General features: G+C 31.8%; 1 protein-coding gene across 3 annotated transcripts in view; it reads left to right on the forward strand.

Moving 5' to 3' along the window:
* Nucleotides 1–3,224: 3,224 nt before the first annotated feature.
* Nucleotides 3,225–26,517, forward strand: part of Acn (apoptotic chromatin condensation inducer acinus) — a 108,041-nt gene continuing 84,748 nt past the window's right edge. For all 3 annotated transcript variants that reach the window (XR_004757459.2, XR_004757460.2, XM_035354321.2), the window contains exons 1-4: nucleotides 3,225–3,466; nucleotides 17,630–17,675; nucleotides 21,076–21,095; nucleotides 21,206–21,311. Coding sequence is in view for 1 of the 3 variants with exons in the window: in XM_035354321.2 (XP_035210212.1) it covers nucleotides 3,233–3,466; nucleotides 17,630–17,675; nucleotides 21,076–21,095; nucleotides 21,206–21,311 (406 nt within the window). In the remaining 2 variants the exon portion in view is untranslated. The remainder of the gene's footprint in view (nucleotides 3,467–17,629; nucleotides 17,676–21,075; nucleotides 21,096–21,205; nucleotides 21,312–26,517) is intronic.

The following is a 26,517-nucleotide window of genomic DNA, read 5'->3' on the forward strand; positions in this document are numbered from 1 at the left end:
CGTATCGCCTTTGACATCTTAGGACCTCTGCCACGAACTGCTGATGGCAACAAATACATACTCGTTGTCATTGATTACTTCACCAAGTGGCCTGAAGCGTACCCTGTTCCTGATCAAGATGCTGTCACAGTAGCTGAGGTAATGATACAGCACTGGATTTCCAGGTTCGGAGTGCCTCTTCAGTTACATTCCGATCAGGGAAGGAATTTTACCTCGGCAGTAATCAAAGAACTATGCAAACTACTCGGCATTGACAAAACTCAAACGACGCCATTGCATCCCCAGTCGGACGGCATGGTAGAGAGGTTCAATCGAACCATCCTTAATAACCTCTCATTAGTGGTTTCCAGAAACCAACAGGACTGGGACAAGAAATTACGACTCTTTTTACTGGCTTACCGCAGTGCTGTCCACGAGACTACCGGCTATTCTCCATCACAAATGCTCTTCGGTCGTGATCTTCGTCTGCCTTGTGATCTATTGTTTGGCCGCCCTCCGGATGCTCCTTCATCGTCTGAGGAATATATTCAAGATCTCCAGGCCCGGTTTGAAGTGATGCACAACTTTGCACGAGAGCGAGTCAACTTGGCGACGGAGAAGATGAAGACCCGATACGACACAAGAGCTACTGAACATCAATTCCACGAAGGAGACAAGGTGTGGTTGTGGAATCCGACTCGACGGAAAGGACTTTGTCCGAAATTACAGTCACCTTGGGATGGCCCGTACACAGTCCTAAACAGGCTGAATGACGTCGTGGTTCGGATTCGTAAGTCTTCGAACTCTAAACCTAAAGTCGTTCATTACGACAGGTTAGCACATTACTATGGCCATAGTACATAATGTAAATAATTGTAAATAGTATAAGACCATGGTCCTTTTTGTTTATAAATGTGTATTTGATTTGATTTGTATTTAGTATTTGATTTGCATTTAGTATTTGATTTGTATTTAGTATTTGATTTGTATTTAGTATTTGATTTGTATTTAGTATTTGTTTTGTATTTAGTATTTGATAACATTTGATTTGTTCAAGTTAGTTATTGCATTTATTGTTTATATTGTTTGATATTGTAATGTAATGTTTATGCCTCAGTTGCATTTATGCCACAGTTGTAAATTTAGCTTCCTGTCCAGGGATTGTACTGCCCGGGACGTGCAGTCCTTGGGAAGGGGGCAGTGTTACGAATTTGGTATTTAAAAAGCTAATATTAGTTCAATTATAAATTAATTGGTTTTATTTCTCGCGCAGTGCAGCGCGTGACGAATATTAAAAGAAAGCTAAGCCGGAAAATTGAAAATACAAGAGCGCGTGCATTAAATAAATAAATATCTCTTTTTGATTTCGAGAAAGTACTGGAAAATTCTAGCGCGTGATTTTAAAATCTTATAAAAGGAGGAAAACATCTCAGTTTGTAGTAGTTGCTTAGTTTGTTGTTGTTTAAAAAAACTACTGTTGTTGATTGTAGCGAATTCGTGGATTAGCGTTCTTTAGCTGTTTTGAATTACGTTCTATTGGACATTTGAGTAGTTAAAAGAAAACTACTGTGAGATATTGTAATACTGCGTGATAATTTGAGAAAATTTAAGCATTTTTGTGATAATAATAATAAAAAAAGAATTCCTACATGGTAATGAGTTATCTTGAGACCTAACAAGAAAAGACATAAATCATCACAGAGATGTACATAATATTTTAACTAAAGTAACATTAACTATTACCGTTCCCAAAAAATTCATGTATATTTCAGAAAAACAGTAATTGACAAAATCATAAATCCATACACAGTGTGAGAGCATTTCAGCAAAAATAAATTATACAGTTTTTTTTTCTTAAATATTAGTTAAATATTTAATTAATTTCTTAATTTAACCGTTGTAATTTATTATAGTACAATTTTAACAAATTCCGTCACACTGTATTTATATTTGCTTATAATTCTAAGTTTGAGACCTGTAAAAAGAAAGTAGGAGATCTTAGTTACAAAAATCACAATCTATTGGCGATTGTAATGACCGATAGAGGGCGTTTCAAATTCGTCTGCAACTGCTAATAGACCTGAAGTCTGAGTTGTTTTTTATTGAGTTAGCTGCTGTAGAAGCTCTAGTATTACGATGAATAAAAAACTGCAGATTTCAACAATTTTGGAATTTATACAAGGTACCAGTTCGAGTAATTGTATAAAAGAAGGGGAAGCAATTTTGGCTTCGAAACGACTGATAATGTGCGGTATTAAGGCCCGAAAAGATGAAAAAATCGCGATACAAGCATTATGTCTTCAATCAAGTTCGACTTCTTCACCGCCGCTTGTGGTTAATGGAGTATTCATTGAAAATGAAAGAATATGGAAAATTAAGTCCTTTCATTGCAGCTGCAAAGCTGGAGCAGGAGAATCTTGCAAACATTGTGTTTCTGTTATGTTATTCTGCCATGAAGAATAACATAACAGAAACACAATGTTTGAAATGAAAGTAAGATTTAATAATTTTGAATTAGTCAAATGTGTTATGTTTTTCACTCAGCTATTGCTTTTCGATGGTCAAGAGATCCCCATTTTTCCCTCTCAAGAAATTCCTAAGCACGAAAAGGGGGACCTCCGAAGGGTGTGAATTGCTGATAAGAACGGACTACTGATAAGGAATGTGGCGTCTCTACGGAATAGTTACGAAGAAAAGAACCACATGACTTGCTACTATTACTAACTATTGTATAATGCTAGAATCTTATGAAAATAATAAATAAAGAAATTTAATGGCACTTTAGTGATAGAGAATAAGATGTTGTATAGAGAACAGAATGTTACTTATCTGAATATTCTGTGTCAGGGTTTCTTTTGGATCTCTCGTGTAGTTAGTGAACAGCGAACAAATTTGAAGTTTCGAAGAAGCGAAGTTTCCTTTTTCAATTTGATGAATGAGACATTGCATAGGAAAGGTGCATTAAACTTTTTTAGAGAGTTGAAAACATTTACTGAAACACTTATTTAAAAATTTCGGAGCTATGTTTAGACACTGCCTCCAGCTTTCGCGATCGCAGCGCCGAGCTCGAGATGCGATCTGTTTATCTTTGTCATTTTTAATTAAACACTGCGAAATGCTTGCGAGTGCTGGTGCAGATAAAATACGTATTTGCATTAAAGTTTATTTTATTGGGAGAAAAGTTTAGTAGAATTTACAACAACAAATGGCAACTGTAAACCAACCAATTAAAAACGTCCAAAGTGGGTAACTTATGGTAACGGAAAGCTACATCTTACGTAATATTTGTTTTCATTTTGTTTATTTACATCAAGGTTTTGTTAAGCCTAAATTTGAAGTTTTTATTGCTATGGAAGATGAAGTTTCGGTTTCGTTAGATGGTAAAACTCTTGGTAACCTGCGAGTGGTTGATTTAAAACAAGAATTAGATAAACGGGGTTTATCGAAAAGTGGAAGTAAAAAAGATTTGGTTAAACGTTTAAAACAGGTAAGCCTAAATTTTATGTGTAATTAATGGAATATTAAAAAAAAAATAAAAAGTAATTTATTTATGTAAATAGTGCGCAAGTATGTCATTGAATGTAGTTAAGTACATACTGTTTTAGTAACTTTTTTTAAAAAATTTAATCTTAACTAACTTATTCAAAGTAAAGTTACTTTCACCGTAATGTGATTTAGGGACCGCTGACGTAAATTGTAAGTAAATTTGAAATTCTGTCAAATAAAACCATCTTGACAACAATATTAAATTTATGTATAACCTAACTATTTTACCTTGACTATTCTAAGAAAATAGTAATAGAAATATATATTTAAGGTAAATTTTAAGTAAGCGTAAGCCCAGTTCCCGTTAAGGGAATTGAATTTATTACTATTTTTTGTAATTACGTCCGCGTAGACTCTTTCGAGCATACGACGCTTAGCAGTAATTTGAATTCATAAATATCACGTCCTCCTCCTTCTAATTAAAAGTCTTATCTCTTATCGTACAAAACATGTATAGAGTAAAATGTTAAGCAGCAGTGAATTTATATCAAGAAACGTTTCAGGAGCTTTCAGTGAAAACCTTGAAGGCATTTTGGCATAAGACATTAATGATCTTATTTTAAGTATTTGATTGATATGAGGAATATCTTTTATGTGTATAATTTTTTTTATATATTTGATTATAGAAATCGAAATGTTTTGCAATTAGAATTTTTCAAACACTAGTAAATTTTAATATTTATGTTTAATTTTTTTAATATGTATTGGTAATCATTTCATTCTTATATATGCTTTAAAGCAGTCGATTTAAAATCGGAATCAGCATAATGTTCCTTTTTTTTTTTTTTAAGGATATAGATCTTTCTTTTGACCTGTTTTCTACTGAATTTCATCTTCTTTTGATAGATTTTGAATATTTTGTTTCGCAGATGATATGATAAAAGACTTTACAGAAAACATAATAAAGCCTCATTTGACATGAATGCAGTTGGTAGGCCATCTAATGCAAAATTTATCAAGTTCTCATAACAGGAACAAAATGAAGGAAAAAGTTCAGTTGTATTACATTCTTTTAAAGAAAATGTTAAATTAAATAGTTTAATCCTTTAAATTTTCAGTTTTTATTGTTAAACAGAATAGATTGATGGATAGCATTATATATATATATTATCATTTTAATAATGAAGGGTGTAATGATTTGATTGGTTACCTGTAGTTAGAATTGTCAGTTTAATCCTAGTTTACTGGCGACTTTATGATGAGCACTAAAAGTGACATATACGGTGAGTAGTAAACGGGTCATTTTGGTGTTGGCGATAATTTTAAAAATCGCGCCACGGTTGCACCGTATGCTAGGATTTTACCGAATTGTCTTCCAGCTGAAGATAATTATCAAAGGCTGTGATTCATAATCTTCTTTTTTAATTTTTTTGTGATGTACAATGGCTTCCCAGCTCTGATATTTTCTCAATTTTTCTCTGTTGACTTGTTGACTATGGTGAAATATCTCCCTCCATGTTTCCAAGTTAAAACTAAGCATGTAATAATTTAATAACTTCTCACAGATGCAAAAATGTTCTTGTTAGATTTAAAAAAATATTTTTTAAGTTTTAACACATTGATTTTATCTGTGATATTGATTTGACTGATTAACAAAGTGTAACATGACACTCAACAAATCGACTTCTTATTGATAAAATCAGACTGAACTTCTTATTATTAAGCAGAATGACACCTCAACTTCTTATTGATAAAATCAGAAACTATAAGAAGCAGAAAATGAAAAAAAAATTCCTATACTTCCATAAATGTTGACATTGGTAAAAGGGGAGGGCTTTCCTGTGTCATTTGATTTTCTCCGTCTGGTAATTTTTCTCCTTGTTGTTCTAAAAAGAAAATTTACTTTTGAAAATTTACTCTCAAAAACTGAAAAGTATACTAAAGCACTTTTTTGTGGGATATTTTAAAGAGAATTATGATATGTTCGTGATGAAATAACAGAAGTGCCTTTCATTTTTTTTTTTTTCCAAATTTTCTCAGTATTTTTAAATATTTATTTTCCATAGAGTCTTAAAAGTAATTAGGGCAAATAAAATTGCCCTAATTACTTTTAAGACTAGTCAGTGTATTAGCAAATATATAAAATGTGTTTATTTGTGCCAATAGTATAATTTTTATTTGGAATATTCAGTCCCGGATCTAGCGGGGGGGGGGCAAGCTGTGGTTCTTGCCCCTGGCAGCAACTCTCGTGGGCGGCAAATTCAAATATAACGCTAGATCGTATTTGATGTGTTGTTCACTAAAACAGCTCTTTAATTTTAGTACAATGTAATTAAATACTAAGAACTAATTAAATCCTAAGGAACATGAGTTAAAATAAAGTTAAGTACAGCCAATTACAACTATAAATATAAGATCAGAAAGACGCAAATAGAGGAACTGCAGGTGTCACTGATAGAATCAGACTGACCCTATCAGTAACGTCTGAAGTCCCTCTATCGTTTCCTGTCTGGCCGGGGTGTATTCAAACGAGAAATAGGACAATAGCTTATTGAAGGAGTTGCCTGGTTTCCATAGCAATGTCTGCTGGGGAATGAAGAAGCATTATAACTATTTTCTAAGATCTAATCCCAAAAGACTAAGCTTGGGCCATCTCGGACAAATGAAATAATTCAAATTAATATTCGTCGAGTATAAACAAGACACCATCATTATGTCTTCAAGATGAAGAATGAAGAAAGGCATTTAGATTTCTTTGCAGCCAGTCGGCAACATAGGCTCACCTTTGGTTTGACTCGGAACAGTGGAGCGTGTTTGGGATTTTAAAGCTAGATTTATTATTTTTATGGTTATTTTTTAGTTTTCAGGTCTCTTCTGTTTTTTTTTTTTTTTTTTTAAATATGCTTGCTTTTAATAGCCCGCACTATAATTAGCGAGACGCGACCATTTATTTAGGACTGTTCAGTGTAATTACATGAATTCTTAGTTATTCTTATTCAAGCAATTCATAGTGAATTTCATTTAGATTGAAAGAAACCATTTGCACGCTGAGGGGGAGAAAATTGGAATATAGAAAACAAGCGAAAGATAAGGACAAACAGAGAAAACAAATTTCAGCTAAGATGAAAAAATAACTTTACCGAAGAAGTAAACCATCAGACTCTGCCTCAATTCCAATTATCCTGAGATTCTTCTTATCTATTCTCCTATAGATCTAGAGGGTTATTAATATTTCTTGCAATTTGCACGACCAAACATGACTGCCTATATCATCCCCAAACAATCTACAAGTCAGCATTTGAAAGAACAACCTTCTTCATCGACATCAAACGAATAGCTGGAGAATATGGAACCAAGATTTATAAAGATCTTTTCAATTAGATGGGGGCAGGGAGCAGAAAGACGAAAAACTAAAAATTTTGATTTGTTGGACCCCTGCAGTTAGCTGGTCATAGAAAAAAATAAAAGATCACCAACAATCTTTCTTAAGCAATCAATCAGTATTATTAGCCAGTAAACATTCAGAAAACGTAAACCTCAGTCCCACTGAACGTGATGGCAGACATTTGACATTAGTAAATAATGAAAAGCTTAGGAGATATTGGTTTACATATTCAAAAAACAAGAATGCAATTTTTTGTCCGCTCTGCAAGATTTATCAGAAATATGGTGTTGCCGCTACGCCATACTACAGGATTCATTAATTGGAAAAAATTTTTAGGAAAATTAACTGAGCACGAAGCATCTGAATCTACAGAGATGCATCATTAAGTGGAAAATTCGAGTACAACAAATGAAATCGTGCCAAGGCATCGATCATGACACTGAGCGACTCATTCACACAGAGAAAGAAAAATGGAGATAAATTCTATATATAATCATGGATGCGGTACTGGATCTTTCAACAAACTGTCGTTCTTTTCTTCAGTCTGATAAAATCCCAAGTAGCCTGTTCACAAAGTGTCTTCGACCTAATGAAGGAAATTTTCTGAATTTAAAATCTCTCCGCTTGCCAAATATAATTCAACTCCTAAGTACCAGTCAAAGCACCTAACAAAGGGAAAGGAATCATATTTGTCAAAGGTAATTCAAAATGAAGTTATTAACTTAAAGGCAAAACAGTTTGAAGTAGCATTTTAAACGATATTAAAGAAGCCAAATACTACACAATAATGCTCGATTGCACTCCATATGTTCTCATACAGAAAAAAATGAACCAGGTGATTCACTGCGTAAAAACGTGTGGGATAAAGAAAATGTAGCATGTGAGATAAAGGAAAATTTAATTGATTTCATAGATGTTGTTGGAAAGATAGGAGAATGTATTTCTCAGTGCATTGTAGAAAATTAGTGTCTTAATTGGCACTTGATGGTTTAGATATTGGCCAATGTCGGTGTCAGTCTTAGGACAACGGGTATAATACGTCTGGCATTTCTAAAACAGTACAAGATAGGATTACAGAAATGAATAAGCTGGAGGAATTTGTGGCATGTATGGATCACTCCTTGTATCTTGTCGGTGTGCATTCTGCTTCTTTGTGCCCGGAAGCAGTTAATCTATTTGAAATTACTCAGAAAATACTTCGCTTTTTGGTCGGATGCACTACTCGATGGTATATTATGAAAAAATGTACAAAATACAACTTAAAAGGAAGCAGCCAGAAAAGATGGTCGGCAAAACATGTGGCTGTGAAAGTCTTTCTAATGAATTTACCTGAAATATTAAAATATTTAAAAGAAATTAAAAAAATATTTCTCTTGATGTGGAATCAAAGCACAAGGTAGGACATCTGGTACATGCTGTGAAAAATTTAATTTACTATCAACCTGAAAATTTGAGCTAATATTTTTCCAGAATTCAATCGAGTAAATATAGAAATTCAAAAGGAATTCGTCTTCCACATTCTGTGTAGTTAACGAAAGAACTGACCAAAACTGAGGAATTATAAAAAATGAGAGAAAAATCCTATGGAATATTGGATACAAGAGTCTAAAACAGTAGCCGAAAAAATTGCAGTTGAGTCTATTCTAACGAACAAAAAATTCCACAGCACAAAAAGCAATCTGATGAACTGTTTGAGGACAAATCACGAACACTTCAACCTGTTCAGATCGAAGTTAAAGCAAACTAAAACATATTAAAAAATATCTACGATCATCAGTGAGCCAGGAGCGTTTATCAAGTCTCTCGATTCTGGCAACTGAAAATCAAACCGCAGATCAAATTATTACGATTCCATGCACTTATTTGCAGAACAAAAGGCTTACAGAGTAAAATTTTAGTTTTCGTTACTAATTCCATGATATTTTAATAGCGTTAAGGTAGGTAAGAACTTAAAATTACTTATGAAATAAGTAATTTTAAGTATGAAAAACATATGACAGGAAGCACGAATACTCTGAGTGATAGCCCATATTCTGTATAATCTTTTCAGAATTTTTCCTTTCCGCAATAGCCCACATTTTGTATGCAATTAGTGGCTGAGAAATAAAAGCCGCTGAGCACTAGTAGTTCGGTCCGAGGGTCAAGCATATGTGAATGTGCTGGCTACATGAGCATTTCCGTGATTTTCCCTGTGTGTAACATAGTACATAAGAGCTAGTTTCCCTTACAAATTTTTTTCCATGGGGCATTCCTCCTTTTACATGCAGTGCCTAATGGCGAAACACATAGTAAATAATTAGACAAATGTCCTCAGCAGTGGCCGAGTCATTAACACTGAATACTGGTAGTTCGACCTTGCCTGGGTTCAAACCCAGGCGAACGGGATGGCTGCATGGTTTGTTTTCATGGATTTCCTCATGTGTAACGTGAATACGAGCCAGTTTCCTTTAAAATGTTCCTCCACGAAAGCACCTCTCCTCTAAGCAGATAGCCCAATTGTTTTTGCCATATTCATATAATCTAACCTAACGTAATTTAACCAGTATGCAATAACATGGAATAGTGAGAAGCTTAGGAGATACTCCTTTCCCCCTAGAGCGGAAAAACGAATGGTTTAGAAGACTGGAGGGTTAGAAGCACTTCAGGATTAGAGTTAGGATTAGGATTAAATCCGAAAGTAAGCTCACCAGAAAGGCGGTTCTCCTAGGAGGGGACGATTTTCTAATTATGTAACTTTGGTACGCATTTTTCCTTTATAACAAAACAAAACAAAAGGCACCTAAGGAATTTAGTATAAAATGGAGCTTAGGTTTTTACTTGAAACCCTACCTATTTCTGTATTTATTAAACAAATTAAAACTTGTTAGAGAAACCTAAAGGATGATGGGTGAGAGCAGCAGTTTTAGCTTTTGCCCCACATCAGAAAAATCAAAAATCCGGCACTGGGAATATTAAGTCATTAATATGAAGGGTATTGTAGAAGAAAGCACACTTATCTAACAATATATTAATATTTTGTTATCATTTCAAGAAAAATATGAAATTAAACCATTTATTTGAATCAAAATATATTTTATTCCCTTTGACACAAATGTAAATAATTAAAATGGCAAAAAATAATGGTACTTCAATATTGAATTGGCACCAAATATGTTTTGGCACATTTAAAATTAATATCCCACAATAAGGGAATGTAATAAATGATATTTATTCAACAGTAAGTAACATTTATCTGAAATAATATTTATTTACCTTTGAAGAAATAATATTTATTTAAGTTCAGGAAGGCCATAGTTCGGCAGTTGATGTCATAAAGGAATAAAATATTTTATCTCTTCTTTCATACTGCTCTGGCATAAAATCTCCTAACTGTGAATCCAATTCTTGGTGAGCCATTCCTCTTTGTCTTTTGTTTCGTCATTTTGCCACAGCTTCCATGTAAATAATTTCATTTGGTGACCATTTTGACTTTTTTTTTTAACTGCACAAAATTCCATACTGTACTAAGAAAACCATTACTTCTTATTCAGTTGATCGCAAGTTAAATATGGTTGACATTTTAGAGGAAAATTAACCATGCAGAATTCGAAAAAATGAACACTAACACAAAAAACAGTCAACTGCATAACACAATGAATTTGAAAAGAGAAAAATTGGATTGTAGCACAAACCCTAGGGCATTTTTGTTTTGTGTGATATTAGTATCTAAATTTAATTATAAATGATGCATAAAATGTTAAAGACACTAATATTCATTGAAAACTTCTTTTGAGGTCTATATCCAATATAATTTCCTCCTTTAAGCGTAATTTCATTTAAAAATTCATTTAAAATCTTGGTACTTTTATATTATTCTGTTGACTGTGAAAGTTAGCTGCCATCAAACAGTAAAAGCTGGCAGACATACCATTAACACGTTGAGCACCACGCGTATGTTTTAGGCAATCCTGTTCAGGCCACGTGCTTCGCTTGTAGGGCCAGAGATTCATATCGCGGTAGAAGATAGCAACAAGTTGTGAAAAAGAAGACATTCCATTGAACAAAAATGCTAGAATATATAGAAAACGACAACATAAACTTCCAAGAAAACCGGGAAAAGCCTCTGAAGTGTGAAAATATTGTAAATTATGTTATTATAAAAATGCAACAGAAGCTGGTAGAGTAATGGCTAGAAAAAAGACTAAAAGAGTGTTGTCACATTTTGTAATAGCTGTAATGGAGAACCATTTTTATATTTACCATGTTTCAATGAAATCCAATGAATCAAAATCAAATCATGAATCAAAATTAAGTAAATTTTAAATAAATTTTGTGTAATTTCATAAAACAGTGTAAATGTTATAGTTATATATCATGTTACACGCTGTCAGCCAGCGGCGGTCGACGCGGCCTAAACGAAAAGGTCTAGTTGACGCGACCTAAACGGAAAGTTTAATGCAGCCACAGATGGCTGACGCGGCCTAAATGGAAAATCTAGTGTCAGCCAAGGATAGCTGACGCGGCCTAAACAGAAAATCTAGTGTCAGCCACAGATGTCTGACGCGGCCTAAACTGAAATTCTAGTGTCGGCCACAGATGGCTCACGCGGAAAATCTAGTATCAGCCACAAATGGCTCATGCGGCCTAAATGGAAAATCTAGTGTCAGCCACAGATGGCTGACGCGGCCTAAACGGAAAATCTAGTGTCAGCCACAGATGGCTGACGTGGTGCTCAATGTGTTAAAGTTGCACCAGTTGTTCCTTTGGAATTCTAAAGGAACTGATTCTCCTTTATTTAATAAACAACAGTATTCAACCCCTTTCGTTTTTGCAATTTGTAAAAAAGCTTTTGTTGATTTTTACTATTTTGTTAGGCCCTATGACTTTACAGAAAGCTGTCTTTAGAAAGTAAGATTTTAGTAAAATTTTAGCTGTCTTTATGAATAAACATTTCCCACAGATAATTGTTCCAATCTATTACTGTTTTGTCAGCCATACTCACCTGAACATATTGGGTCCATTATATTCACTTTTTTTTAATCGTGAGATCCTATAACTTTAAAATTAATCCACTGCTTGCTGTTAGGTCTCAAATTTTAATCTCTGCTCCCCCCAGAATGCAAGAAGAAATACAGCAATAACAGTTATTACAGAATTAGTCAGGGTTACATCAAAAGAAAATTCAGATGTTATGTGTATGTTGTTTATATCAATCTTATTGGTGCTAAATTTAAATTGCACTGCTTGGTGACAGTTTTACAGTCAACAGGGTAATACGTAAGTACCAAAATCATTACTGAAATTAAATATAGTGAAATTTATAATTCATTATCGTTGATAGTATCTGAATATACTGTAATAAAATTATCATGTACTTTATTTGAAAAAATAGTCATATTATACACTGTCGGAAAAAGTGGACATTTTAAAAATTTGAACAAATCACTAGCAAAACTATGTGCCATGTCCAAACAAATTTCATAAATATAACAAAACAAATAATTGACATTTTTAAAAACTGACTTGTCCGTTTTTTTGACAGTGTATATGAATGACAAAAGTTTCATAAACTTGCATATTAGTATTCAAAATATTAGAAAATTGAATATTACAAAATATAAGGTAAATGTAAGAAAATTACTAAATAATATTAAAAAATTTTGAAGCTTATGGTGAATTTCAAGACATTGTTCGGAGCAAAACCCTGTGCTGCCAATTTTTCATTCATGATAAGTTAACTTGCATTTTTTCCTTTTAAGGAATGTTTTTTTTGCATACTAAATTATGGCTTCTTGACTCTGTCTCAATATATAAACAAAAACCGAGCATGCAATGAAATACAGCCCTTCGTGCATTTGCTTACATGTTCAAATTACCCTGATAAAAAAAAAAAAAAAAAAAAAAAAGAACTGAAAAGGTATATTGAAAGTCAAAGCTCTAAGGAACATTATTTTAAAATGTAACAGATTTCAGTTGCCATCTAGTGTCGTTAAAAAACTTAAATAAGACATTCCAATTTTAATGCCACTGTGATCAAAGGCCTCAAAACTCAGAAGGGCTGGTCACATATATTATAACGTGAGCCATGAAGAGAGAATTGTGTCATCACGAATATGTGATCATAAAGAAGGTTGTTTCTGAGTATAAACAAGGTTTCTCATTTTCTCAGATATATTGTACTGTCAAATTTTGAGTCTGACATTATCCTTTTAGCTAAATTTATAAACTTATTGACTTCAAAATTATTGAAACTAGTTGTATAGTTTTTGATGTAAATTGATTCTCTCAACTTTTTGACTGTTTTTTTAACTTTCTGTTATTGTGTGGATTCAAACTTACTTAATTTACTAGTCTCCATATCCTACAAAGAAATGTTATGTGGCTACAGAAAGCGAAAGCCTAGCAATTTTATTAGTGGTTAAAAAATTTCAAGTGTATTTTGGGAAAACTGCTGTTAGCATATACACATTTAAATCATGCGACTGTGAGTCATGTGTAATCTGAGAAGAATTTATCGGAAAAACTTATTACATGAACTGTTAAACTTCAAGAATTCAACCTATTCATTAAACATATGCAAAGAAAATGTAATGGCTGATGTGTTATCAAGAATAAAATTAGATGGGGAGAGGAACATACTAAAATGAGCTACGCTTACTGCAGAAATTCTTGATTCTTGTAAACTATCATAGCTGAATTACAAATGGACCTTGAGTTTAAAAGTACAGTACAAAGTCCATAATCTGGACTCCTCGGGACTTTGGCGATTCCGGATTAGGGGTTTTTCCGGATTATAGATCATCAATTTAAATCTGATAAGATGGCTTGCAGAAATTTTACAATTAAAAATATGAAATCGTAATTTATGAAATAAAGAACAAATATGATCTAAAGGGTATCAAATCAAAATTTACAAAAAAAAAAAAAAAAAAAAAAAAAAAAAAAAAAAAAGCTTAATATGTATTTGTTTGCTTTATTAAACATTTCTTTCAATGTAAGTTGTTTAAGATGCTTCCACAAAAAATTCAAAAAGTTCCTTTTTCTTATGTCATATATAGTGGACTTTCCAGTGCCATACTTCTCGCATAATTTTGAGACGGATAGGCCTTTATCCATTTTTTGCAGCAATTCCACTTTTTGTTTAATGGACATCGAAGCATGCTTTCACTTTGTAGATTCTTTGGCAGCTCCAGAATTGGAAACATAATTGAAAGTTCAAGCTTAATTTTTATAAAATTGTTCTAACAGTCTGCAAAAAATAATAAGCCGGATCCAGTTAGAAGATTAAGGAAAGTGCAATCTGCAACATTAACTAAAATGCCTTAAATAATTTTAGACTAGCTTATACCATCCGTTATACATTAAACGTGCATGCGTAAACACATGATGCATTTACGCATGCGCATAAAGTTTGTAGCTCTGAGGTCCGGATTATGGACGTCTGGATTACAGACTTTGTACTGTATTTATGCTTATCTAAAAGAGCTTCAACATTTTAAGAATGAGGACATTACGGCTATTAAGAAGAGCTGCGAATTATGATTTGATAACCTCTTATTTTATGCAATAGCAATTAATGAAAATAACGAATTTGCAAAAAAAAAAAGCTTGATATATATCAGCTATTATTATGCAGTCAAAAGTCTTTAATCCGGACTAGTCGGGACTTCGGCGATTCCGGATTATCGATTTTTCCGGATTATAGATCATCAGTTTAAATCTGGTAAGATGGCATGTAGAAATTATAAAATTAAAAATATGAAATCGTAATTTATGAAATAAAGAGCAATTATGATCTAAAGGGTATCAAAATTTACAAAAAAAAAAGCTTAATATTTATTTGTTTACTTTATTAAACATTTCTTTCAACGCGCACATGCGTAAAGCATACATTACGCACAGTCGAAATTAGAAAATTGCAACCAGAAAACTATTTGATGTGTACTCGTAATATTTATAATGACGAGGAATTTGATTTAAATCATATCAAAGACAGAATACATGGAGATTAAATACTACATTTAGTAAGGAATTATAAGCTGAATAAAATAAAAACATCTGCCCTGAAGATACGGATAGTGCTGACAGATCAAATTCCAGTTCATTGCGCGCCGGGACGTACCCCGCCCCTGCAGAGCAGCATGAAATTGATAAACAGATTTCGGAATGGTTAGAGAAACAAAGGATATGCCTTTATCCATTTTTTGCAGCAATTCCACTTTTTGTTTGATGGACATTGAAACGTACTTTCGCTTTGTAGATCCTTTACATGTTAGTAAATATATATCGGAAATTCTATTTGACATAATTGAAAGTTCAAGCTTAATTTTATAAAATTGCTTTAACAGTCTGCAAAAAATAATAAGCTGGATCCAATTCGAAGATTAAGGAACAATGCAATCATCAACATTAACTGAAGTAGATAATTAGATAATTTTAGCTTATACCGTCCGTTATACATTAAACGCGCATGCGAAAACGTATTCTGCGCTTGCGCACATGCATATGCGCAGTCGTAAAGGTCTTGCGCGCACGCGTAAACGGTGGCGCATGCGCAGAAAGATTCTAGCTTTGAGGTCCGGATTATAGATCATTCCGGATTATGGGTGTCCGAATTAACGACTTTTGACTGTATAACTTTTCCAATGAAATTGTAAAAATATAGAAGGAACTGAATTAAAAGAAACAAAATTCTTTTCATGTGCTGAAGCATCGAACACTGGTTTAATTTTTAGAAGAATCCTTTATTACTGGATGATGCAGTAAATATTGATCAAATTCATGGGAACTTCTATAATAGCTTGTAGAATTGGTAAAAGTATGTTTACGGGAACCCCTTGGCGAAAATTGGTGGTACATGGATACCAAGTTTATGCAATTCTTTGACTTGTTATTTTGGTTTTGTGCAGCATCAATATTAGCACCAAAAATCTCCGCTACACGAAGACAAAATAACTAGTCAAAGAATTACACAAACTCGGTATCCATGTACACATTGACCTATTTTCACTTAAAAAATCACAAGAGTTTCACAAACAGGGCATTGCACACTCCCTTGACTTTATCGATGTATACGTCGACTTATTTTCACTAAAAAAAACATCAGAGAATTGCAAAACTTGGCATTGAGCACTCCCTTTGTCCAGGTACACGTCGCTATATTTTCATTTAAAATGTCAAAGGAGTACCCAGTTCTACAGTAGAGGCAAACAAAAAATAAATTTTAAACCAAACAATAAAATAGCATAAAAAAGGAAAAACCTCTTATAGATCTTAGATCTTTTATATCTATCTTAGATGCATAAGAGGATATTCTCCACCTTATTTAGAAGAACCACCTTCACCTCTCATTTAGAAGAAATTTCTAAATAAGGTTAAAAGCAAATAGCCACTTACCTTATTTAGAAATTTCTTCATCTTCAGTCTGTGGCACACAAAATTTCTTAACAGCATCCAAAAACTTCTTAAAATTATATGAACTCGAATCTGTATATTGGCATCGCCACATAAATTCACAAAAATAAGAGTAAGAAATATCCTCACTTCCGGACTGTCCGGAAAATGGCTACTAAGTAAACCTTCATTCACACACTAGTCAATTAATGCTTTTTTTTTCTCCTTTCATTCCAAATCGTACAGAAACTTCAAATTAATCTTACTACATTCAGCCATTCTATCATCTAAACAACAAAACAAGCAATGTACTTCCTAACCAACAAACACCACACGCCCTTACAAAACATCCCATAATTCAAAATTTACCTGAATCATGGAACTGATTACATCATAATAGGGTTTCCTTAACATTCAACTACTCAGGTTACCATACATAAAACAACAACTTGGCAATAAATGAAAGAACTTCGCGATAATACAAAGGGTACCCTTCAGTTTATTCTAACTGTAAAATCCATTCCTTAAAAACTTGATAATCACTCAAGTAGGTGTTAAAAAGTTTATGAGCAATAATTTATTAACTTGAATACATTAAGTAGCTGTTCAGACAGAAAAATTTGTATTTTCTTGTTACGCATAAATATATATACATCGTAACATTTGTTACAGTTCTTCGCTTGATTACATAGTTCATTTTGTGTTGCTACCTAGTTCTAAACTCAAAACAGAATATCTGTATCAATCATGCACTGTTATTCATCACCCTTTATCTAATCAATTAACAATTTCGTAACAATCAAAATCAAAACATTTTAAAATCAAATTCATTGCAGGTTAAAATCTGGTTTAATATTTAAAAAGCTTTTTTTTTTATAACCTTTCGAGTTTTGCAATTGACCAAGGGGCCTGCCACTGAAGTCCTAAATTAGCTTCTTCTGTAGAAATCCATTCGAACATAAGAGCATTACTTCATGTTTGGAAATGGCTATGTCACTACTAGGAGAGACTTTACTGTGTTTACCTAAGAGAAGATATGTTTTTATAGAGCACCTTTAAATATAAACCGGGCTCACCCTATGTCACATAAAATCTCAGAAACTCTGTTCAGCCAGCCATCTTAGTCACGGTGATAAAACTTTGAATAAATTACTAGTTTTACTTAGTTTTAGCTATTAATAAATTGCTTGACTAAGAACTTTTTATGCTATTACATTAATTCAAAAGGCATTAAATGTTTTTTCCTTCCCTAAACTGGTACACTTTTATGCCTGTTTCCTATGAAATTTTAAATCTCAGGCTATCATTTATTCAAAAACTGTATAATAATTCTACCTTTTGTTCTTCTTAAATCATTATTGTATAAATGTTCAAGCAGTGATTCTTCTCCTCTCTTTCTTTGATTAGCAACTTGAATTTGAGAAGCTGTGTGAAGAAAGAAAGTCAACTAGAGGTAAGATTTCATTTTTATAACTAGAGTAATTGTTAAAAAAGTTCAGTAACACTACAATGTTTGCTCTGCGCTGTCAAGTTTCAGGTAGGCCGCATTCACTATAGCCCTTACCTGATGTTTATTTTTGCAGCCATTGGTTGAAGACATATACTGCCAGTTACAAAAATGTTCCAAATGATGCAAATATTCATCTTTTTATATTTTTTAATTGTGCTAAATATGAAATCTAATTTTTTACACTCCATTACACATTCCTTCACTCATAATTTAGGAAACATTTATACATACTAGTTTTAAAAAATAAAATGCTGTAGATCTGACTCCTGTATGAAAAAAACTGACTGAGGTATTTTATTTAAAAATTTGCAATATTTAATGTCATTTTGAATTTGCTTCAAGGGATCAGTTAATAAATAAGTTGATTTTTACCCCTTAAATGCTATTCAGTGATATTCTTTTATGATTTACTAGTGCCTTTATTTTTTAATTTGATTGTAACTGGTGTTCCAAAAGAATTTTCATGCAAGTAATTTATAAGCTTTTAGTCTAAAAATATATTATTAACACTGTGATGAAGTTTAATTACTTTAAGTTCATAATCTGGTTAATGAATAAAAATGAACTTAATGGATGGTTAATGAATAAAAAGTGTACTTAATGAATAAAAAATTCATTTAAGTACAAATTTTTTAAAATTTTAATTAATGCAGATAAAACTATGAGTTTATTAAGTGACTGTATTGAAGCCTATTAGTGTTTTCTAGCACACAAATTCTATAAGATTCTGGGAAAAATTGTATTCATCAATATTTTTCAAAATAATCTGCAAAGAAATGCAGATTAAGATTTGTGCATATCTGTTAAGAGATTAGGTGAAATTTTTTTAAATAATCTGCATAGAAATGCTCATCACCTAATTTCAGTTCAGACTAAGTGAAAATATTCATATGCAAATTGAAAGCTTCCTAGTTTTGTTTTTCATTAAGCAAAATTGGATTGAAGTTATCGTTAAGAATTCAACAATTGTGTTCAAGGCTGAGATATACTATTTTATCTCGTGTTATGAGAGAAAAATATAATGGTAATAATACCTTTTAAGTATGAAGATAATAAAGTGGTGAGAAAGCTTGTTTTCTATGATTCACATATTAGAATATTTCATAAACTATGAAGTCATATACTTAATTGTTACTTATTATTACAGCCTCCATTTTTTGAAGTGCCGATTTGGTCCCAAGGATTATCACCAATTTCATGTTTACTTTTCACATATACTTTTTGCCCACCATATTTCATATCTGCTTTTAATATGGCATCAGAAGCATTTTTGTGTTCCAAGGACTTTTGTCACATGAATTCTGCAGTGTAAGACTTGTGATGATAGCAAACTCTGCCTTGTTGATTTTTATTCTGCTTAGAACTTATCGAGCACTATAGTCGTTCATAATTTTGTGTATGAGCTGTTATTGTTGGATCGACAAAATCAAATGTATAGCTCATAGTAAAATATCTCTTAACCTGCTTTTTCCAGTTCTTCTATTTTATATGCTTGCCAGCAGTCTGAATAAATCATTGATCCGTCTCATATATGGTCAACAATTTTTGCCAGGGGTGTCCAAATCCCGAGAGAGAAAGAATCCATCATCATTTTCATCATGTAGCATAACCCACCATATATCCAGTATTGTACTAGAATGTTGCTGTCTTTGTTTTTTTCTTTGATGGACAAATCCCATATAAACAGGACTCGTACAAAACAGAGTATCATATGAACAGATTTATGTTCTTAATTTGTTTAGGGCCTCATATTTGCTAATTTAGTTGTCAGTTTAGAAGTAGAGCATACACATCTCTCATAAACTGTTCCAGTTCATAGTTGTATTATCATAAAGGCAGATTTGCTTCTTCATCATTTACTTAAGTGAAATCAATTTCGCTGACTAAGAGTAAATAAATTGCTGTTGCAAACAGTATTCTGAAAGTGCCAGTTGTCAAAACATTTCCTTCTTTTACTTGAAACTCTTCTTCACATTGCACCTTCAAGTACTTTCATTGATGTGTAATTTTATTCAAGTGCCATTTTGGCATATTCAAATGTGAGGTAAAATACATCTTTCTTGAAAGAAAGATATTGCATAATCTTCATTTCTCAATAAACCAAAAAAATTTTAAACACTTTTTTTTTTTGAAAAATGAAAATATGTTAACTATGATTATTCTGAGTTGTTCTTATGGTAAGAGAATTGTGATTTTATATATATATATATAAATGCTAACGTTTATATATATATTTTATCATTTAACGTTTATATTTATATTTTCTCAAATTCAATTGCAAATATATAAAAGTACAATAACACGTGATTTATTATGTTTTGTTTGGTTTATTTGATTATGGCAAAGTACTCAAGGGCTATCTGCCTGAAGGAAGAGATGCCTTCGTGAAGGACTTTTTAAAGGAAACTGACTCATATACACGTTACATATGGGGAAAACACGGAAACTCCCATGTGACCAACCTGTTCGTGGGATTTAAACCTCGGATTGAACTACTAGTATTCAGCGGCGTTATAGGAGTTCTTCTTATTAAGAGCAGTTTATAAATGATTGGCTAAAGTTGTTGACCATTTGATGACTTTTTGCACTGCTGATTTACCAATAATCTTGGCATCATTTACAAAATTATGTTCTTAATAAGAAGTAAACACCATTTAGTCTGTGATCGGAGTAAAATTTTTTATGATTCAGAGAAAATATTATGAATATACACAGACACAAAAAGTTCCATTTATGTTTTCTCTCTATCCTTAAAAAGCCACCATTTATTTTCCATCACAGAATTATGTATCATTTTAAAAGGAAGCATTAAAAATCTAAGTTTAACATATCAGGCATGATGCATTTTGTAGAAGTGGGCAAATCTTATATTTTCTCAAATTCAATTGCAAATCATAAAAGGTTCTGAAGTGTTTCAAACCTTGAATTCTTTGAATAAAAACAGTAATAAAAAGAAGGGGGGAAGAATGTGTTTAAACATTTTTAATTAAAACAAAATTTAAAATATGCATTTAATAGAAAATTAGTTCATAGTTTTAAAAAATGTACTTACATTTCTTAAGCAGATACAAATGAAGTACATAAGGTACTTTCTGATTGCGCACTCTTTCACCATAAAATCACGAAAAGTATTCATGAAACGGATAATTATGTCAAACCTGGCAACCTAGTTATGTACATAGCACATGCCTGTTTTGGGCAGTGCGTGATGGCAAAGTTTTATGTAGATTTCTGAGAAACACTGTATCATCTTATGGAATGCATGAAATTCATATTTATTTATAATGTTAAACTTATGACGCTGTTATTAAGAGGTCTTCTTAAGATTTTTGTTTCTTTACAGATTGTGATCTGAACTTACAAGTATGTATAAAATGCATGTTATGATTGTTATCTCTATTTTTTACAAAATTTTATTATTTATTAAAGAGAAAATATGGAATGGCTGATACTTTTATATATTATTCTTTCAGCTTGATGCTGCTACTGAGCAAAATGAGTTTGTGCAGCAGTATTTAGCTCAACAGCAAAAAATATATGCTGAACAAAAGGAAGTAAAACGCCTTGTTGAACTTGAAGGTATATTTTGCTTATAATAAATTTTAGAATCTCAAAATAACTTTTCTCCCCCTGTTGCAATAATAATGTGAATTTCTGAGTAAAATTAATACAAAATAAGTGCAATTTCATTAGCTGTTAATTTAGTTGCTCAAAAGTGGAAACTGTGTTTCAATATGCTTTATAAAGGGAAATTTTTTTGGGGGAGGCATGTTTTATGTGTGTGGAACACATAACATATGTTTAGAGATGAAAGATGTCTCTAAACATATTAACATATGTTTAGAGATGTATCTGCATACCATCTGTGAAAATTCCTTTTGTTTTTAGCATTAGAATTAAATTTAATTTTCTGCAAATTTTTAATGAATATTAACATATTGCTGTGTAGTGTAGTGGCCGAAACTGCGACGTAAACCCTGGGTTGTAACACAGGGTTGGAATGAACTTCAAACTCACGTTTTAACAATAACATGAATTTTAATAAGATAAAAACCTTAACAGTTGCATATCTTTACAGTATGGGACTTGGATATATTTAGTCCCGTAATTTCAGAATTTTGTTGCAGGACAAATGCTCTTAATGCATTTATACATGAGGAATGATCGATCTTAGGAGGCCAACATACCCATAGCTCTAAACAGGAAAGTTTTCCTCTTCTTAGGAAACCACCTAATATATCTCCTTGTGCTTACTTGCACTGAACTCGGGGGGGGGGGGGGGAGATGATTCTTTCACTCATACATAACAAAGTGTTTATCTCGTCACCCTGATGAAAAGACTTCTTTTATCTTTTTCCACTGGAGCAACCTTCGAGGCTGCAACTGGAATCATTAACAAAGGCACAGGATTTTACCTCCGATATGAAAATTATTGCACTCTGAAATAACTCATCTTAGACAAAGAACCTTTATGCCCCTTATCACAGCTGTTAAACATTGATAATATTTCAGATTTCCTAATAGTTTGTTCTTTTTCCAAAAAATAGAAAGTGTCATCTTCATCTTTAAAAATGTAAATACAGTACAAAGTCCGTAATCCGGACTCGTCGGGTCTTCGGAGATTCTGGATTAGGGTTTTTTTCTGGATTATAGATCATCAATTTAAATCTAGTAAGATGGCATGCAGAAATTATACAATTAAAAATATTAAATCGTACTTTATAAAATAAAGAACAATTATGATCTAAAGGGTATCAAAATTAACCAAAAAAAAGCTTAATATTTATTTGTTGACCTTATTCAACATTTCTTTCAATGTTAGTTGTTTAAAATGCTTCCACAAAAAATTCAAAAAGTTCCTTTTTCTTGTGTAGTGGACTTTCCGATGCCACACTTCTCGCATAATTTTGAGACGGATAGGCCTTTATCCATTTTTTGCAGCAATTCCACTTTTTATTTAATGGACATCAAAACATGCTTTCGCTTTGTAGATCCTTTGAAAGCTCCAGAATTGGAAACTCTGTTTGACATAGTCGAAAGTTCGTTCAAGCTTAATTTTTATAAAATTGTTCTAACAGTCTGCAAAAAATAATAAGCCGGATCCAATTAGAAGTTTAAGGAACAGCGCAATCTGCAACATTAATTGAACGCGCATGCGTAAATGCATTTTGCGCATGCCCCTAAAGTTTGTAGCTTTGAGGCCGGATTACAGACTTTGTACTGTATTTAATTGGAGTTCTTCAATGCATTATGATAATCTACATATATACATTTTCGAGTGCATGTGCTCTAAGTTGTTTTTATTGAAGAAAAGTTATAATTTAAACATAAATGGCATTTAAAGAAAAATTTTCACCTTTCCATTTTATGATACCTTTTCCAATTAATAAAACTTTTTCCTATGATAGAAATAGTATTTTATTACTTTATGATTTAAATAATTTTAAATATTTACATAATGAATTCTCAGTGTTGAAATTGTAGAATCAATAAAATGCTATAGAAATAAATTCTTCAGGGGGAGAAAATATTGCTGTCTGTTACAGTTTTGAAATTTCTTATAAATATGTTTAAAATGCCATGTAGTTTTAAGATGTTTAATATATGAGTTGTAAAAAATGAAAAGATTATAAATACTTATTTTCTATATGAGGATAATTTGAATAATGTACTCTTTTGGTTTTGTTAAATGAGATTTTTTGATAATTGAAGTTCATTAACTCGATCAGTTGTTTTTTACCTGTTGTGGTGAAAAGTATGAATGTAAATGTTATGGTTGGATGATACAGATCCATTAATAAGATTATGCTTTTGCTGACCATTTTCATATCTATAATTAATTAGTTATGGTTCAGTTTTAAGATGAAATATGCTTAGTATTTTCACTAAAAGTTGTATGAAATTACCAAGATATATATTATATTCTTTGGATAAACAAACGAACAAGTATATCATTATATAAAATGTTATGCTTCGATTCTTTGAATACATGCTACAGCAGTTAAATTTTAACTGATTTTTTCCCATGATAACATGATTTTGTTTCATATTTTTCAGCATAAAACAAAAATTTATGTAGTAACAATGTTTTTAGTAAGATAATTATAATTTCTTTAGTAAGATAACTGTTCCAAATTTTTTTAAAACCTTCTTTTCTCTCTTTTAAATTTTTTGAATTAACACATTAAGCACCATTTGTATACAGCTAAAAACTAATTATGGTGTAAAAAACAGGCACAAGCTGGTGGGACACCACAATTTCACTATTGATCATATTGGTATAGTACTGCCACTCTAACTGCACAGTTTGGCCCCAATTTTGAGGGAGAACATCCAGAGGGAGATATGTCTGAGGATCTCCCACTCCTCTTTCCCTACAGTCAACTTCTTAAGTAGACTGGAATTAAACAAATATAAATATAGTATTACATTTTACAAATATATTACATAACGATTGGGAACATTTATAATATGTTAATAAAAAATAATAGAGGTCAAAAAAGTTTTTTTAATGGTTTTGCTTAATGTGTTAGTACTAAGTTATATGTATTGTTGATTGAAAAACTTTATGGGTAATTTGAATTTTCTGTTAGATGCTTATACAGCATTTACTGTTGTAATTAATTAATGAGATAAAATAATGATGGTATCTGAATGATATAGTTTAAATAACTTAATCGATGCCTTAAATGAAAATAATCATTCTTAATTTAACAAAGTATTACATTTTCTCAGTAATGATAATGTATTAGCAGTTTCATCTACATTAAGCATTAGCAGTTTCATCTACAGTAATTTTTGAGACAATTTCATCAGTTTAATCTACCCAGATGCATGAGTAATTCGTTCTAGGACATACTGTGGTTATGTGAAATTTTAGATAATGGTAAACACTATGTAGAATGTGACATCATGTAACATATGTAAATTTGAGGAAGTTTAACTGGTAAACTTGGTACAGTAAGACATTATAAATATTCACTAAGGACAAATTATAGTGTATCACTTTATATATTGTATTGTTAATACAATAATGTAAAATTTACTCTCCAAACTTATTACTTTTTATTTAATGGATGATGCCTTTTCTTAAGTTTAGAGGTGCTGGTAGCATCACTATTCTTAAGCTGTGAAGCTGTAAAGCAAATAAAAAACATACCTGAGTACAAAAGCTACTGTGAAATGTCAGTAATGAGAAAGGCTGATTGTTAAAAGCGGAGCTTACAGAAATGTAATGGGAAAAATATCTTTAAACGTGGGTAAAATAGAGGAGTCTGATGTTTTTATCACTGATAGCCATAGTTATCTGCTGATGTTTTTATAACCTTCATGGTGAGGAGGATTAATTAAGAAAAATTCTGTGGAACCATCTAAACTGAAAACATACATGAGGTTCCAAAGGTGACTATTTTCAATTCCCCCTGTCATTTAGTTATGCATGTTAGGAAAATGTATGCATGAGAAAATACTGTGGGAATATAGCATTACTTTAATAGCTGTGTTTCAAATTTAACTTTAGGTTTTTTTATTACCTGATATACATTCTGAAACTTTAAAGAATCTTCTTCCTCCATTGTGAACAGCAGATATGGGGCTATGACTATGAAATAAATTTTTGTTGTAAAATCTGTTCTTTTGATAGTAATATTTTTAATTTTGTGTAGTCCTGCATTCTCTGATATGTATAACTTCTGTGAAATTTAAGATTTTATATGAATTACTTTTATTTATCTAGGAATTAAATAATAAAAAAATTACATTTAAATAAAAATGAAAAGAAATCATAGCCTTCTGTATATATTATGTGAAACAAAATACCATGTCAGTATTTTTTATATATAAGTAGGGCATTGTCATTGGTATACGAATTATTTTTATCATAAAAGCAGTGTTAGTCTTGTTTGCTAGTTCATGTATAAAAAAGCAAGCAAACAAACAAAAGAGTTATTTCAGGAGAACATAATTTGGTAACATCATCTGTTACAATCTTAATGATCTTTTATATTCAACATGCTAAAAATTTTCACCTGTTTTGGACTGGTCAAAGTCAGCAGTAATTGGATAGTTAAAAGCTGAGTTTTCAGTGTTTCACAAATTTTGTAACTAATTTCAGAATTCTGAAATATTATTTGGAGATATAACAAGGAAAATATAAGGCTATATTTGTAGTAGATGGCAAATAAATTTGATTACCTGTTTCAAAAACACATTAATTGCCTTGATTCAGATAAAGTTAATTACTGATAGTAGAGCTTTCTCAAGAATAATTTACTTTTGGAAGAATGCCTCTATGTAAGATATTCTAAAGCAAAACTATTTTGAAATTAAGTCAGGAAGTTAAGTCTTCAATAAACTGTCATATTTTTTAATTGTAGTTAACTGGCCACTAGTGAACCCCTGCATACTGCAGATATATTTCTATTGCAAATGTAAAATAGCTAGTATTAGATTCTGCTATGCTTTGTTGCTCCTGCAGTGTGTTTCAAAGGGACACTAAATAGGAAAATAGTGTCTTGATTAAAGGTGATATCTCAGGTCAGTGTACTTAACTGTTCACACTGTTGAGAGAAAGCTTGAATTGTCTGAAAGAGAAAGATGAAATCTTGATTCTTTGTATTCATCTTTTTGTGTGTATAGATTGATAAGGCAACGTTTCCAATTTTATTTAAAGTCCATATGTCTTAACCTTAGTTTTCTCAACTATGTGTGTGAAACTCCATTAAAAGTGAGATGCTGCTGCCTTTAATCAGCTAAAATCTCTAAATAATTTCAGAGATTGTTGCAA

This window comes from Stegodyphus dumicola, chromosome 1 (assembly GCF_044657685.1).
Source record: "Stegodyphus dumicola isolate Sdum_Otavi_A_Nest chromosome 1, ASM4465768v1".
Classification (NCBI taxonomy): domain Eukaryota; kingdom Metazoa; phylum Arthropoda; class Arachnida; order Araneae; family Eresidae; genus Stegodyphus; species Stegodyphus dumicola.